General features: G+C 49.6%; 1 protein-coding gene across 1 annotated transcript in view; it reads right to left on the bottom strand.

Moving 5' to 3' along the window:
* Positions 1-14,524, bottom strand: part of LOC108799968 (mitochondrial peptide methionine sulfoxide reductase-like) — a 170,831-nt gene that overhangs the window by 37,828 nt on the left and 118,479 nt on the right. Inside the window, exon 3 of the mRNA XM_018571918.1 lies at positions 8,738-8,806. Within this exon, the coding sequence (XP_018427420.1) occupies positions 8,738-8,806 (69 nt within the window). The remainder of the gene's footprint in view (positions 1-8,737; positions 8,807-14,524) is intronic.

Here is a 14,524-nt window from a genome sequence, read left to right as displayed (position 1 = left end):
CCCGCCCGGCGGGGGGGCGGGCTTCCGATGAACGCAATGCTGAACGGGCAGTGTGCACGTGCGCACACCGGCCCGTTCAGCATTTGTCTCCCGAGCATGCCACAAACGATTTTCGGCTGGTTTTTGAACATGCTCATTAGACAAAAGACGTGCGACTGTACAGTAAAAACGGTCTGCAGCTAGGCGGATCCCGGCATAATTGTCGGGATCCGCTTCAGCTGCGGAGTCTCAGTATACCGCGAACCGCAGCCCCCTATATACTAAGCCTAGGGTGACGGGAGGACGCTAGTTTGTGTCCTCCCGTTACCCTAAGGAGAACTATGGGGAAAAGCCTTAACCCCATAGTTCTCCTTTAAGTATCAGTCTCTTGCCATCTCCTATACAACAGCACTAAAACTGGGATTGAGGGGGTGCAGGACTGGGAGCTAAATCAGTTACGCTGCAGGCAAATGTGCTGACAAGGGGCATAAGTATAGAAGGAGAAAGCGGAGTGAGTAGAGAGATAACCTTATCCATCTGGGACTGCTCTTAAATTCTACCATCAGCAGGCTGGGGTGAAGCGATGACACCATTGTATTCCATCTACAACAGGGGTCCTCAAACTTTTTTAAAATTAATAAATGCCCCAGTGTTAGTGATAGGAATGGTGCCCCTGTGTCAGGAGGAGGTATGGGGTCCTTTTATTAGTGGCAGGAAGGGTGCCCCTGTGTCATTGGGAGGAATGGTAGCCCTATGTCATTGGGAGGAATGGTGTCCCTGTGCCATTGGGAGGAATGGTGTCCCTGTGTCATTGGGAGGAATGGTGGCCCTGTGTCATTGGGAGGAATGGTGGCCCTGTGTCATTGGGAGGAATGGTGGCCCTGTGTCATTGGGAGGAATGGTGGCCCTGTGTCATTGGGAGGAATGGTGGCCCTGTGTCATTGGGAGGAATGGTGGCCCTGTGTCATTGGGAGGAATGGTGGCCCTGTGTCATTGGGAGGAATGGTGGCCCTGTGTCATTGGGAGGAATGGTGGCCCTGTGTCATTGGGAGGAATGGTGGCCCTGTGTCATTGGGAGGAATGGTGGCCCTGTGTCATTGGGAGGAATGGTGGCCCTGTGTCATTGGGAGGAATGGTGGCCCTGTGTCATTGGGAGGAATGGTGGCCCTGTGTCATTGGGAGGAATGGTGGCCCTGTGTCATTGGGAGGAATGGCGTCCCTGTGTCATTGGGAGGAATGGTGCCCCTGTGTCATTGGGAGGAATGGTAGCCCTATGTCATTGGGAGGAATGGTGTCCCTGTGCCATTGGGAGGAATGGTGTCCCAGTGCCATTGGGAGGAATTGTGTCCCTGTGTCATTGGGAGGAATGGTGGCCCTGTGTCATTGGGAGGAATGGCGTCCCTGTGTCATTGGGAGGAATGGTGTCCCTGTGTCATTGGGAGGAATGGTGCCCCTGTGTCATTGGGAGGAATGGTGCCCCTGTGTCATTGGGAGGAATGGTGCCCCTGTGTCATTGGGAGGAATGGTGCCCCTGTGTCATTGGGAGGAATGGTGCCCCTGTGTCATTGGGAGGAATGGTGCCCCTGTGTCATTGGGAGGAATGGTGCCCCTGTGTCATTGGGAGGAATGGTGCCCCTGTGTCATTGGGAGGAATGGTGCCCCTGTGTCATTGGGAGGAATGGTGCCCCTGTGTCATTGGGAGGAATGGTGCCCCTGTGTCATTGGGAGGAATGGTGCCCCTGTGTCATTGGGAGGAATGGTGCCCCTGTGTCATTGGGAGGAATGGTGCCCCTGTGTCATTGGGAGGAATGGTGCCCCTGTGTCATTGGGAGGAATGGTGCCCCTGTGTCATTGGGAGGAATGGTGCCCCTGTGTCATTGGGAGGAATGGTGCCCCTGTGTCATTGGGAGGAATGGTGCCCCTGTGTCATTGGGAGGAATGGTGCCCCTGTGTCATTGGGAGGAATGGTGCCCCTGTGTCATTGGGAGGAATGGTGCCCCTGTGTCATTGGGAGGAATGGTGCCCCTGTGTCATTGGGAGGAATGGTGCCCCTGTGTCATTGGGAGGAATGGTGCCCCTGTGTCATTGGGAGGAATGGTGCCCCTGTGTCATTGGGAGGAATGGTGCCCCTGTGTCATTGGGAGGAATGGTGCCCCTGTGTCATTGGGAGGAATGGTGCCCCTGTGTCATTGGGAGGAATGGTGCCCCTGTGTCATTGGGAGGAATGGTGCCCCTGTGTCATTGGGAGGAATGGTGCCCCTGTGTCATTGGGAGGAATGGTGCCCCTGTGTCATTGGGAGGAATGGTGCCCCTGTGTCATTGGGAGGAATGGTGCCCCTGTGTCATTGGGAGGAATGGTGCCCCTGTGTCATTGGGAGGAATGGTGCCCCTGTGTCATTGGGAGGAATGGTGCCCCTGTGTCATTGGGAGGAATGGTGCCCCTGTGTCATTGGGAGGAATGGTGCCCCTGTGTCATTGGGAGGAATGGTGCCCCTGTGTCATTGGGAGGAATGGTGCCCCTGTGTCATTGGGAGGAATGGTGCCCCTGTGTCATTGGGAGGAATGGTGCCCCTGTGTCATTGGGAGGAATGGTGCCCCTGTGTCATTGGGAGGAATGGTGCCCCTGTGTCATTGGGAGGAATGGTGCCCCTGTGTCATTGGGAGGAATGGTGCCCCTGTGTCATTGGGAGGAATGGTGCCCCTGTGTCATTGGGAGGAATGGTGCCCCTGTGTCATTGGGAGGAATGGTGCCCCTGTGTCATTGGGAGGAATGGTGCCCCTGTGTCATTGGGAGGAATGGTGCCCCTGTGTCATTGGGAGGAATGGTGCCCCTGTGTCATTGGGAGGAATGGTGCCCCTGTGTCATTGGGAGGAATGGTGCCCCTGTGTCATTGGGAGGAATGGTGCCCCTGTGTCATTGGGAGGAATGGTGCCCCTGTGTCATTGGGAGGAATGGTGCCCCTGTGTCATTGGGAGGAATGGTGCCCCTGTGTCATTGGGAGGAATGGTGCCCCTGTGTCATTGGGAGGAATGGTGCCCCTGTGTCATTGGGAGGAATGGTGCCCCTGTGTCATTGGGAGGAATGGTGCCCCTGTGTCATTGGGAGGAATGGTGCCCCTGTGTCATTGGGAGGAATGGTGCCCCTGTGTCATTGGGAGGAATGGTGCCCCTGTGTCATTGGGAGGAATGGTGCCCCTGTGTCATTGGGAGGAATGGTGCCCCTGTGTCATTGGGAGGAATGGTGCCCCTGTGTCATTGGGAGGAATGGTAGCCCTATGTCATTGGGAGGAATGGTGTCCCTGTGCCATTGGGAGGAAGGGTGTCCCCGTGTCATTGGGAGGAATGGTGTCCCTGTGTCATTGGAAGGAAAGGTGTACCTGTGTCATTGGGAGGAATGGTGTCCCTGTGTCATTGGGGGGAATGGTGCCCCTGTGTCATTGGGAGGAATGGTGTTCCTGTGTCATTGGGAGGAATGGTGTCCCTGTGTCATTGGGGGGAATGGTGCCCCTGTGTCATTGGGAGGAATGGTGTTCCTGTGTCATTGGGAGGAATGGTGTCCCTGTGTCATTGGGGGGAATGGTGCCCCTGTGTCATTGGGAGGAATGGTGTTCCTGTGTCATTGGGAGGAATGGTGCCCCTGTGTCATTGGAAGGAATGGTGTCCCTGTGTCATTGGGAGGAATGGTGTCCCTGTGCCATTGGGAGGAAGGGTGTCCCCGTGTCATTGGGAGGAATGGTGCTCCTGTGTCATTGGGAGGAATGGTGTCCCTGTGTCATTGGGAGGAATGGCGTCCCTGTGCCATTGGGAGGAATGGTGAAGGCTTTCAATGTGGTCATTTCATCTTTTTTTCCTATCGGTTCACCTCGATGAACTTTCTTTCAGACTATTTGACTATTAAAGCACGGCGGTATTATTTGAGGTTTACATTATCACTCAGCCTCGCTCTTTGCCTCCTCACAAAACCTCCAGAGAAACCAGCTGGAAGCCTTAATCACGGCAATGCTGTTCTTTCTGCCTACTGCTCTTACCTTTCCTGACCTCCAATGTCCGGAACAGACACAGCAGCGGGCTGAACCTTCCGATCTTATATACTGTAGATTAAATACAGCAAGCTGCATGAGAGCTGCCTTGCTTCAACCTGTACGGTACTCTGTCCGCGAAGACGCGGCCGACAATACAGCTTTATGTATACAACAAAACAAAGGAAACCTTTATTGAAAGAAGAACATTAAAAATCCACCTCCGGAATGAACTCCAGACAATGAGGAGAATCAATCAGCGCTCTGCTGACGTAATGCGGAAACATTTCAGATGTGCTGACGTTCGGATGGCCAACCTGCTTCCATTAACGAGCAGTTCCATGCGGGAAAACCTCTGCACACCAGGAGATGGTGTCATGGGCCCTTTGGAAGGACTCGGAAACCAAGGTGTGTGAAGTTGTGGTCATTGCTGAGCCTGATGAAGGGGACCCTGCGTGGCCCCCGAAAAGCGCTAGTTTTGGTGACATGACGTTCCAATAAACAAACTCTTTGGACTGCAATACTGGTGGTGTGCTGGTGACATTTATTCATCTTTATACTGTGTGGCGGCCAGGCCCGGATTCCCCACAAGGCCACCGAGGCCCCGGCCTCGGGGCGGCAGGGCGCAGAGGGGCGGCAGCGGTGTCCTTGTGGGGAAGTTGCCCTCTCTACATTCAGTCCTGCTTTGTGCAAGCAGGACTGAATGTAGAGTGAGGGAAGCCGATTTTTCGTTTACATGTGAGATCACATGTAAACAGTGTGCAGCCTTCTCCCCCTTTCCCCCTACACTCACCTCTCTCCTTTGGTTCCGTCCTCCGCCGCCGAGTCCCGAATCTCTGACTGCAGTGATCAAAGCGGCACGGTTATAAGTAACCCTGCTGCCCCGTGTAGACAGTGAGAGGGGAGAGCTGTGCCGTGCTGTGCTGTGCCGTGCTGTGCCGTGCTGTGCCGTGCCGTGCTGTGCCGTGCTGCGCTCTTCCTCTCTCACCTGTCACAGGAGTTCCAGCGCAGCGCTGCGCTAGAACTCCTGTATTGGAGGTGACAGGGGTCGATAAAGAGAACCTGTCACCTCCAATTGCTATTAAACAGGGGATTGTTTTCTCCTGTGTGATAGTACTAAAGTTAGGTGGGGGAAAAAATGACATTGATAAAAAAAAATTTTTTTCAATAAATAAATTAATAATTAAATAAAACAATAAAAAAGGTAATTAAAAAGTAAAAAAGAAACAAATTATTAAAAAATAAGAAAATAATTATAAAAAATAAACAATAATAAGATGGCGCATCGCAGAACCGGGCCTTGGGACGGCAGGGAGACTACAAGCACCCCCCTCATTCAACTTTGGGTTTTTTCCGGTAAGGAGTGCGACAAGGTATCTTTTTGTTTGCCTCAAGGTGTGTGAAGTTGACAATATCCAGAGCACTTCTAGACACTATTGTAGGAACACAAGATTAGCAGCCACACAGCAGTTTTTCTGTTTAGTAGGTTCCCTGAACTCTATTATTATTATTATACGGGATTTATATGGCGCCAACAGTTTGCGCAGCATTGTACAATATAAGGAAGACATGATAATCACAATACAATTCAAGACAAGATGGTGAGGAGGGCCCTGCCCCTGAGGGCTTACAATCCCAAAGGGAGGGGCCAGTGATACATGTGGAGGTAGCTGCGTGGGGAATGAATTATGTGAGAACGTGATGGTTCAGTGGTTAGGTTGAGGTGGGATCGGCTTCCCTGAAGAGATGAGTCTTGAGGGCACGCCTAAAGGCAGTCAGTGTGGTAGATAGACGGACAGGTTGGGGTAAAATATGATAGACTGAAGGGGGGAGGAGCCTGTGTAGAGGTCGGCCAATGAGGAGGGAGTTGCAGTAGTCAAGACGAGAGATAACAAGGGAGTGGATGAGTAGTTTTGCGGTGTCATTGGTGAGGAAGGGGCGTATTTTGGAGATGTTAGGAAGGTGAAGGCGGCAGGATTTGGATAGGGATTGGATGTGGGGAAGAAAGGTGAGGTCCGAGTCAAGGATGACACCTAGCACCTTGGCATGGGGGGAGGGGGGGATAGTTGTGTTATCAATCTCAAGCGAAAAGCTGGGGGAAGGTGCACGGGCGGGAGCTCAGTTTTTGAAAGGTTGAGTTTTAAGAAGTGTTGCGACATCCAGACGGATATGTCAGTTAGTCAGTATGATGAACCTTAGTAGCATTTTAGGGGAGGGGGGGAGTATCCATCCCACGTGTCCCTGAAGATGTTCTCCGAGAAGCGTGGCGACACTGAAGATAACTGGAATAGCGTTGTCACTCTGAATAGGGTAATAGAGTGAAGTGACGGGACTACCCAGGTATTTAGTATCTAATAATACAGTTATGAAAGGAAACGTAAAAGCAACAAATTCTGGAGCCAATGACACAAAACATTTTTTGGGGGTTTACAGACACTGTAACCTTTTAGTGATTACAGACCCCCCAATGGATTGCCCAATATATGCCCATACTCCCCCCTCACCAGACTTATTACCAGCCCTCTAAGGTAGCAGTGCGGCTTCAACGGATGTCAATAACTTCATTTAATCAAGTCCATAACCACTTTATCCTATTTTTTTAAATATATATATATATAGAAATGGCAAATGACAAACACACGAGCTACATACAACCGGTGAGAGTTCTGCTGATGGTTTTGTGCAATCAGAACAATGGATTGGACTTCTAGTTACTGACAGTGTTACGCGCACGTCATCTGACACATCAAGATGATTGCTCATTGATTTCAGGTTCAATAATGTAGACAATCCCGTTAATTATTCAGAGAAACAATCAAAAGATCCCCATTAGGGGAATTTCATTCTGCCTGGGGGGGGGATGGGACCCCCCAGGTTAAGAACCACTGAAGGCAGCATTTAGAATTCCATACAGGATCAAGAACACCGTTACTTTAAGCCCTCATTCGCACTGGAATCGGCCGGTACGTACAGCTCCGTGCTGCGTGCACGGGCAGCTCCCGGGAAGGACAGGTGCTGCGTGTGATTAGTACGCAGCCCCCTTCCTTTTCTATGGGACTACGCGTCCGTACGCCGCCCCTACGCTCACCTCAAGTGCAGCTCCGTAGGGGTGCATGTTTCTTTGCTTGGACGCAGACAGGATCCATCCAGTCAGCGTACGAGTACGCTCACGCGCATTCGCATGTACGTGCAGGGCGGGTGAGCGTCGGGGCGGCGTACGGCCGCGTAGTCCCATAGAGAAGGACGGGGGCTGCGTACTAATCACACGCAGCACCTGTCCTTCCCGGGAGCTGCCCGATACGGCTGCGCACGCAGCACGGAGCTGTACGTGCCGGCTGATTCCAGTGTGAATGAGGGCTAAAGGGTTAGTCCACCTAAAAGTGATACTTTGGATACAGGTGAGCTATTTTGGCCACAGACCTCCCATAGGTCCTGCATACTCCAACAGTGACATCTGCTTGCTATATTTTCTGTCTACCTGGCAGTGTTGGCCGTTTTCGCTCAGCGAATTCGGCTCAGGGATGGTGGGGGCCCCTGAGAGAGACTCATAGGTAAAGATTGTGATAACCTTTGTGGACTGAAGCCACCCCAGCCGGTGAGGGTAACATTATTATAACATTATTATTTTTGTGCTGAAGGAAGCAACCTTTGAAGTTGTTATGCTGTCCTGAAGAAGGACTGTTTCTGTTGTCGGTTGTGGAAAATAAATGCTGGAGAAAGATTGAGATTTATGGCGGCATAACAACTATCACTGTGATCAAGCAATGAGTCATTTCGGGCTGCCAAATGTCTGTGTGTTTCTTTGGCTGGTATAAATGCCTCCCCACCGCCCTCCCCCGGGGAGAGATTTAACAGGACAATGGATACAAATGACATTTATTTTAACATATTTCATACTTCTTTCCGGGCCCGAGACAGTGCTGGATTTCAGAGCCGCAGCATTTGTCAGAGAGATCCGTGTCTGCGCAGCTTCAGAAACAGACAATAGGCCTTTCACAGACGGGCGATGCCGCGCAATTAAAGGGCAAGTTCCACCAGTTAACTTTGGAAATAATCTCGTTAATTGAGGGCCGGTGCACACCTAGGTGACACCCTACCGCGCAGCATTCGTGCACAATTCCGCGTGGTCAGGAGTCGCCCAGGTGTGCACCAATGCTCTACAGCTGCCATAGGCTAAGGGATGTGACAATATTTTCAGCACCTGAGTTGCAATAGTCAAGACGAGAGATAACAAGCGAGTGGATGAGTAATGTAGTATACAGGTCTCCCCTGCGAAGGGGGTATACTATTACTCCGAAAGGTTGGGTAGGACCCCATAGCCTCTCTGACTGCCCTGCTATGGTAAGTTACTTCCATGTAATACCCCATGTATGTAGCATTCATATATGCAACTGTACCAATGCTTCAGCTTATTGTTTCTGCCTCGTGTTTTATATTCATTAGCAATATGTGTCATTTCTTCACCCTTTGTATAAAATGAGAATAGTTCTGATATAAGGGGGGCCGGTTCTTTGTCATTTCTTCTTCCACATAGACACATGAAATACAGACAGTCTGGTCACGTGTTCTGCAGTTATTTGAGGAGAGAAATGTGTTTCCGGCGCTGCAAACTACTGTCATTGGATTAAGCGGACGAATGGAACAACATAGGAGGTAACTTTGTATTACAAAGTGGCATTTATACTTTAGAACCTGGAATGTCATTCTAGAAAGTTCTATAAGTAATAGAAAGCACTCACCGAATATCGCCATTTGTGTCCCCTCTGGAAAAGGTTCCACCAGTGAATGGCCACTGACATGGTGGTTACCTGGAAAATATAACATCGCATGTCATGTAAATCTCCACAAACACTCATCACATTGAATTCAACTTGTACAACATGATAAATAAAATAAAAAATGTTGATTGTTATACGCACTGGGGTATGTTCCTGGTATGCTGGAGGTATAAATACTGGGGTATGTTCCTGGTATGGAGGGGTATACGCACTGGGGTATGTTCCTGGTATGCTGGAGGTATAAATACTGGGGTATGTTCCTGGTATGGAGGGGTATACGCACTGGGGTATGTTCCTGGTATGCTGGAGGTATAAATACTGGGGTATGTTCCTGGTATGGAGGGGTATACGCACTGGGGTATGTTCCTGGTATGCTGGAGGTATAAATACTGGGGTATGTTCCTGGTATGGAGGGGTATACGCACTGGGGTATGTTCCTGGTATGCTGGAGGTATAAATACTGGGGTATGTTCCTGGTATGGAGGGGTATACGCACTGGGGTATGTTCCTGGTATGCTGGAGGTATAAATACTGGGGTATGTTCCTGGTATGGAGGGGTATACGCACTGGGGTATGTTCCTGGTATGCTGGAGGTATAAATACTGGGGTATGTTCCTGGTATGGAGGGGTATACGCACTGGGGTATGTTCCTGGTATGCTGGAGGTATAAATACTGGGGTATGTTCCTGGTATGGAGGGGTATACGCACTGGGGTATGTTCCTGGTATGCTGGAGGTATAAATACTGGGGTATGTTCCTGGTATGGAGGGGTATACGCACTGGGGTATGTTCCTGGTATGCTGGAGGTATAAATACTGGGGTATGTTCCTGGTATGGAGGGGTATACGCACTGGGGTATGTTCCTGGTATGCTGGAGGTATAAATACTGGGGTATGTTCCTGGTATGGAGGGGTATACGCACTGGGGTATGTTCCTGGTATGCTGGAGGTATAAATACTGGGGTATGTTCCTGGTATGGAGGGGTATACGCACTGGGGTATGTTCCTGGTATGCTGGAGGTATAAATACTGGGGTATGTTCCTGGTATGGAGGGGTATACGCACTGGGGTATGTTCCTGGTATGCTGGAGGTATAAATACTGGGGTATGTTCCTGGTATGGAGGGGTATACGCACTGGGGTATGTTCCTGGTATGCTGGAGGTATAAATACTGGGGTATGTTCCTGGTATGGAGGGGTATACGCACTGGGGTATGTTCCTGGTATGCTGGAGGTATAAATACTGGGGTATGTTCCTGGTATGGAGGGGTATACGCACTGGGGTATGTTCCTGGTATGCTGGAGGTATAAATACTGGGGTATGTTCCTGGTATGGAGGGGTATACGCACTGGGGTATGTTCCTGGTATGCTGGAGGTATAAATACTGGGGTATGTTCCTGGTATGGAGGGGTATACGCACTGGGGTATGTTCCTGGTATGCTGGAGGTATAAATACTGGGGTATGTTCCTGGTATGGAGGGGTATACGCACTGGGGTATGTTCCTGGTATGCTGGAGGTATAAATACTGGGGTATGTTCCTGGTATGGAGGGGTATACGCACTGGGGTATGTTCCTGGTATGCTGGAGGTATAAATACTGGGGTATGTTCCTGGTATGGAGGGGTATACGCACTGGGGTATGTTCCTGGTATGCTGGAGGTATAAATACTGGGGTATGTTCCTGGTATGGAGGGGTATACGCACTGGGGTATGTTCCTGGTATGCTGGAGGTATAAATACTGGGGTATGTTCCTGGTATGGAGGGGTATACGCACTGGGGTATGTTCCTGGTATGCTGGAGGTATAAATACTGGGGTATGTTCCTGGTATGGAGGGGTATACGCACTGGGGTATGTTCCTGGTATGCTGGAGGTATAAATACTGGGGTATGTTCCTGGTATGGAGGGGTATACGCACTGGGGTATGTTCCTGGTATGCTGGAGGTATAAATACTGGGGTATGTTCCTGGTATGGAGGGGTATACGCACTGGGGTATGTTCCTGGTATGCTGGAGGTATAAATACTGGGGTATGTTCCTGGTATGGAGGGGTATACGCACTGGGGTATGTTCCTGGTATGCTGGAGGTATAAATACTGGGGTATGTTCCTGGTATGGAGGGGTATACGCACTGGGGTATGTTCCTGGTATGCTGGAGGTATAAATACTGGGGTATGTTCCTGGTATGGAGGGGTATACGCACTGGGGTATGTTCCTGGTATGCTGGAGGTATAAATACTGGGGTATGTTCCTGGTATGGAGGGGTATACGCACTGGGGTATGTTCCTGGTATGCTGGAGGTATAAATACTGGGGTATGTTCCTGGTATGGAGGGGTATACGCACTGGGGTATGTTCCTGGTATGCTGGAGGTATAAATACTGGGGTATGTTCCTGGTATGGAGGGGTATACGCACTGGGGTATGTTCCTGGTATGCTGGAGGTATAAATACTGGGGTATGTTCCTGGTATGGAGGGGTATACGCACTGGGGTATGTTCCTGGTATGCTGGAGGTATAAATACTGGGGTATGTTCCTGGTATGGAGGGGTATACGCACTGGGGTATGTTCCTGGTATGCTGGAGGTATAAATACTGGGGTATGTTCCTGGTATGGAGGGGTATACGCACTGGGGTATGTTCCTGGTATGCTGGAGGTATAAATACTGGGGTATGTTCCTGGTATGGAGGGGTATACGCACTGGGGTATGTTCCTGGTATGCTGGAGGTATAAATACTGGGGTATGTTCCTGGTATGGAGGGGTATACGCACTGGGGTATGTTCCTGGTATGCTGGAGGTATAAATACTGGGGTATGTTCCTGGTATGGAGGGGTATACGCACTGGGGTATGTTCCTGGTATGCTGGAGGTATAAATACTGGGGTATGTTCCTGGTATGGAGGGGTATACGCACTGGGGTATGTTCCTGGTATGCTGGAGGTATAAATACTGGGGTATGTTCCTGGTATGGAGGGGTATACGCACTGGGGTATGTTCCTGGTATGCTGGAGGTATAAATACTGGGGTATGTTCCTGGTATGGAGGGGTATACGCACTGGGGTATGTTCCTGGTATGCTGGAGGTATAAATACTGGGGTATGTTCCTGGTATGGAGGGGTATACGCACTGGGGTATGTTCCTGGTATGCTGGAGGTATAAATACTGGGGTATGTTCCTGGTATGGTGGGGGTATAAACACTGGGGTATGTTCCTAGTATGGTGGGGGTATACATTCTGAGGTATGTTCCTGGTATGCTGGAGGTATAAACACTGGGGTATGATCCTGGTATGGTGGGGGTATAAATACTGGGGTACATTCCTGGCATGTTGGGTTTCATCCCAAAGGTGTTCAGTAGGGTTGAGTTCCTCCACACCAAGCAGGTCACACCATTTCTGTATGGAGCTTTGTACACAGGGGACAGTCATGGTGGGACAGAAAAGGGTCTTCACCAAATTACAATCATTTGAAATAGTGACCACATACTTTTGGCCATATAGTGCAGGTGTGATGGTCAAGTGTCCACAAACTTCGGCCAAGTAGTGTAGCCGTCCCATATATTGAGCTGCTTCCCAACATTTATGTTGGGAATGGATGAAGTTTTCTGATTCCTCAGAACCAGTCCAAAGTCTCAGAGCTGAACAATAACTGCATGCACCAGGGCCTTCTCACCCAGGTGTTCCACTTCATGACAGGTTCCCTTTAAAACGGTTCATTAGAGTGTGGAAATACTAAAATTCAGAAGGTAAAAATATCTCCAGGCTGCTAAGAGAGCACACGGCCTCACCTAATATCATCATTTACTTCAAAAGACACCGGAGGAATTCCGACCGTGAAGCAAGATGATTGTCATCGGGAATACCCAAAACATGCAACGCTCTAATGATAATTAGACATTTTCTGCAGGAAGGTTTAACAAGGTGAGTGGCGCGGAGCCACTAATAATCATAATCACTCATTGGGTTCTGGCAGGGAGACCAGGCCGGCAGACAGCCGATATACGAGGCGCCAGCGGTGAAGTCTACGCTCTTCCTGTAACACTGTACAGAAGAGTGTCACTGCTATGGCGGCGGTGGAAGGACTGGGCTGTCCAGTCCTAAGAGGAACCATACACAGGCAGGGTGGAGGGACCAGTGCTAATCTGGACCAGACAAGATCCCCTTCTCCCCTTGTACACCCCCCTATAGACATTTCTGCTGTGGGTCTGTTTCATCAAAAAATAACTTTGTCATTACTTAAGATATTAAAGTAATACATAAGTCACATTTATTTAGGACAAAGAAAGACTTTTTTTTTGGTGATATTGTTTTGCAAAAATGTATCTCTCCATCTCCCTCTGAGCAATGTTTATAAACAATGTTACTTTGTATCTCTCTATCTCCCTCTGATCAATGTTTATAAACACTGTGTCAGACGATCTGTTTTTTGACAGATGGGAACTTCCAGTAAGTACTTGGAGGTGGGGGGCAGCATTGGAGCAGAAGGACACAACTGGTTAAAGAGAACTTGTAAGAATTAGAGGAATGAGTACCTGGTGTTAAAGCTATACTACAGACAGTATAGACTCACCAATACAGTTGTGTGTTTATTAAATTATTTAACGTTTTTCAAATGCATCTTGTGTAAGTATTATTATTATTATTATACAGGATTTATATGGCGTCAACAGTTTGCGCAGCACTTTACAATATAAGGAAGACATTACAATCACAATACAATGCAAGACGAGATGGTAAGGAGGGGCCTGAATCTGTCTTCCTCCCCACAGTAGCACTCACACTGGGAGGGTAAGGGCCAATCAGGTTCCGCTGCATGCACATGGGGATGTGTTGACAGGAAGAGAAGAAAGAAAGAGATGACTTCATCAGCCTGCCGCTGCCTGAACGCTGTCCAATCACACGCTGAGAAAAGGAAGGTAACCAGGCTGTGAGTTCAGCAAAGTAAAAGCCAGGTCACCATCCTGGCTCTGCTGCCTGGCAGGGCTGTGTAATTCTCAGGACTAGATGGATGAAAATTCGTAAACCCTCCTGCAGGTGAACCAGCTCCCGCATATGTATGCTGACTGTATATTTAGCCCAAAAGGTCAGCTCTAACCTATTGTAATTGTGCACTAATAGGCTTTACTGACTTTGATACACTATCAGGGGGGTCATAGGTCATCTAAAAAGACAGCGTGTGAGGTCAGGGAGATGACAAAGCGGCAATTGTGAGACTGCAGGTGACCTCTGACCTCTGGTACTCCACTAAACTGTCAGACTCACACAAGAGCTCTATATAAAGGAGCGGGCATGTCTTAAAGCGCGGTGTGTGCAGACAACAAATGATTTTCGGAGGTCGACTCGCTCGCACATCATCACTTCCACCTTCAGAAACGGAGAATATTGTCACATTGTTACCTTAATACGTCGTATTCAGAGATCAAAACAACTCCGCCGCATGCAAAAGGTAGGAAATCGTTTGTCTAGACCGGAGTTCGTGTTTAATTGTTTCACAAGAACGCCTTTCGGTTCAGGAAGAAATGTTTCCTTGTAAATACTTCACACGAGCCGACGTGAATAGACGGCCCTTCAATGTTGGCGTAACAGGCGCTTTCCTTTGTGCTCGGCATCCGTACAATCGCGCCGCTGGATGTTTGCGGCGTCACGCTGCTCTCCGCCATGAGACAGGGCGTCATTGTCCCCCTCTACAGGTACACTCGAAACGCAGCCACCTACCTTTCCGCATCATTAGCATGCACGGCACCCTCCGCTCCCT

This window comes from Nanorana parkeri, unplaced genomic scaffold, assembly GCF_000935625.1.
Source record: "Nanorana parkeri isolate BGI_ZX_2015 unplaced genomic scaffold, ASM93562v1 scaffold1864, whole genome shotgun sequence".
NCBI classification, from domain to species: domain Eukaryota; kingdom Metazoa; phylum Chordata; class Amphibia; order Anura; family Dicroglossidae; genus Nanorana; species Nanorana parkeri.
This window is presented reverse-complemented; position numbering and strand designations above follow the sequence as displayed.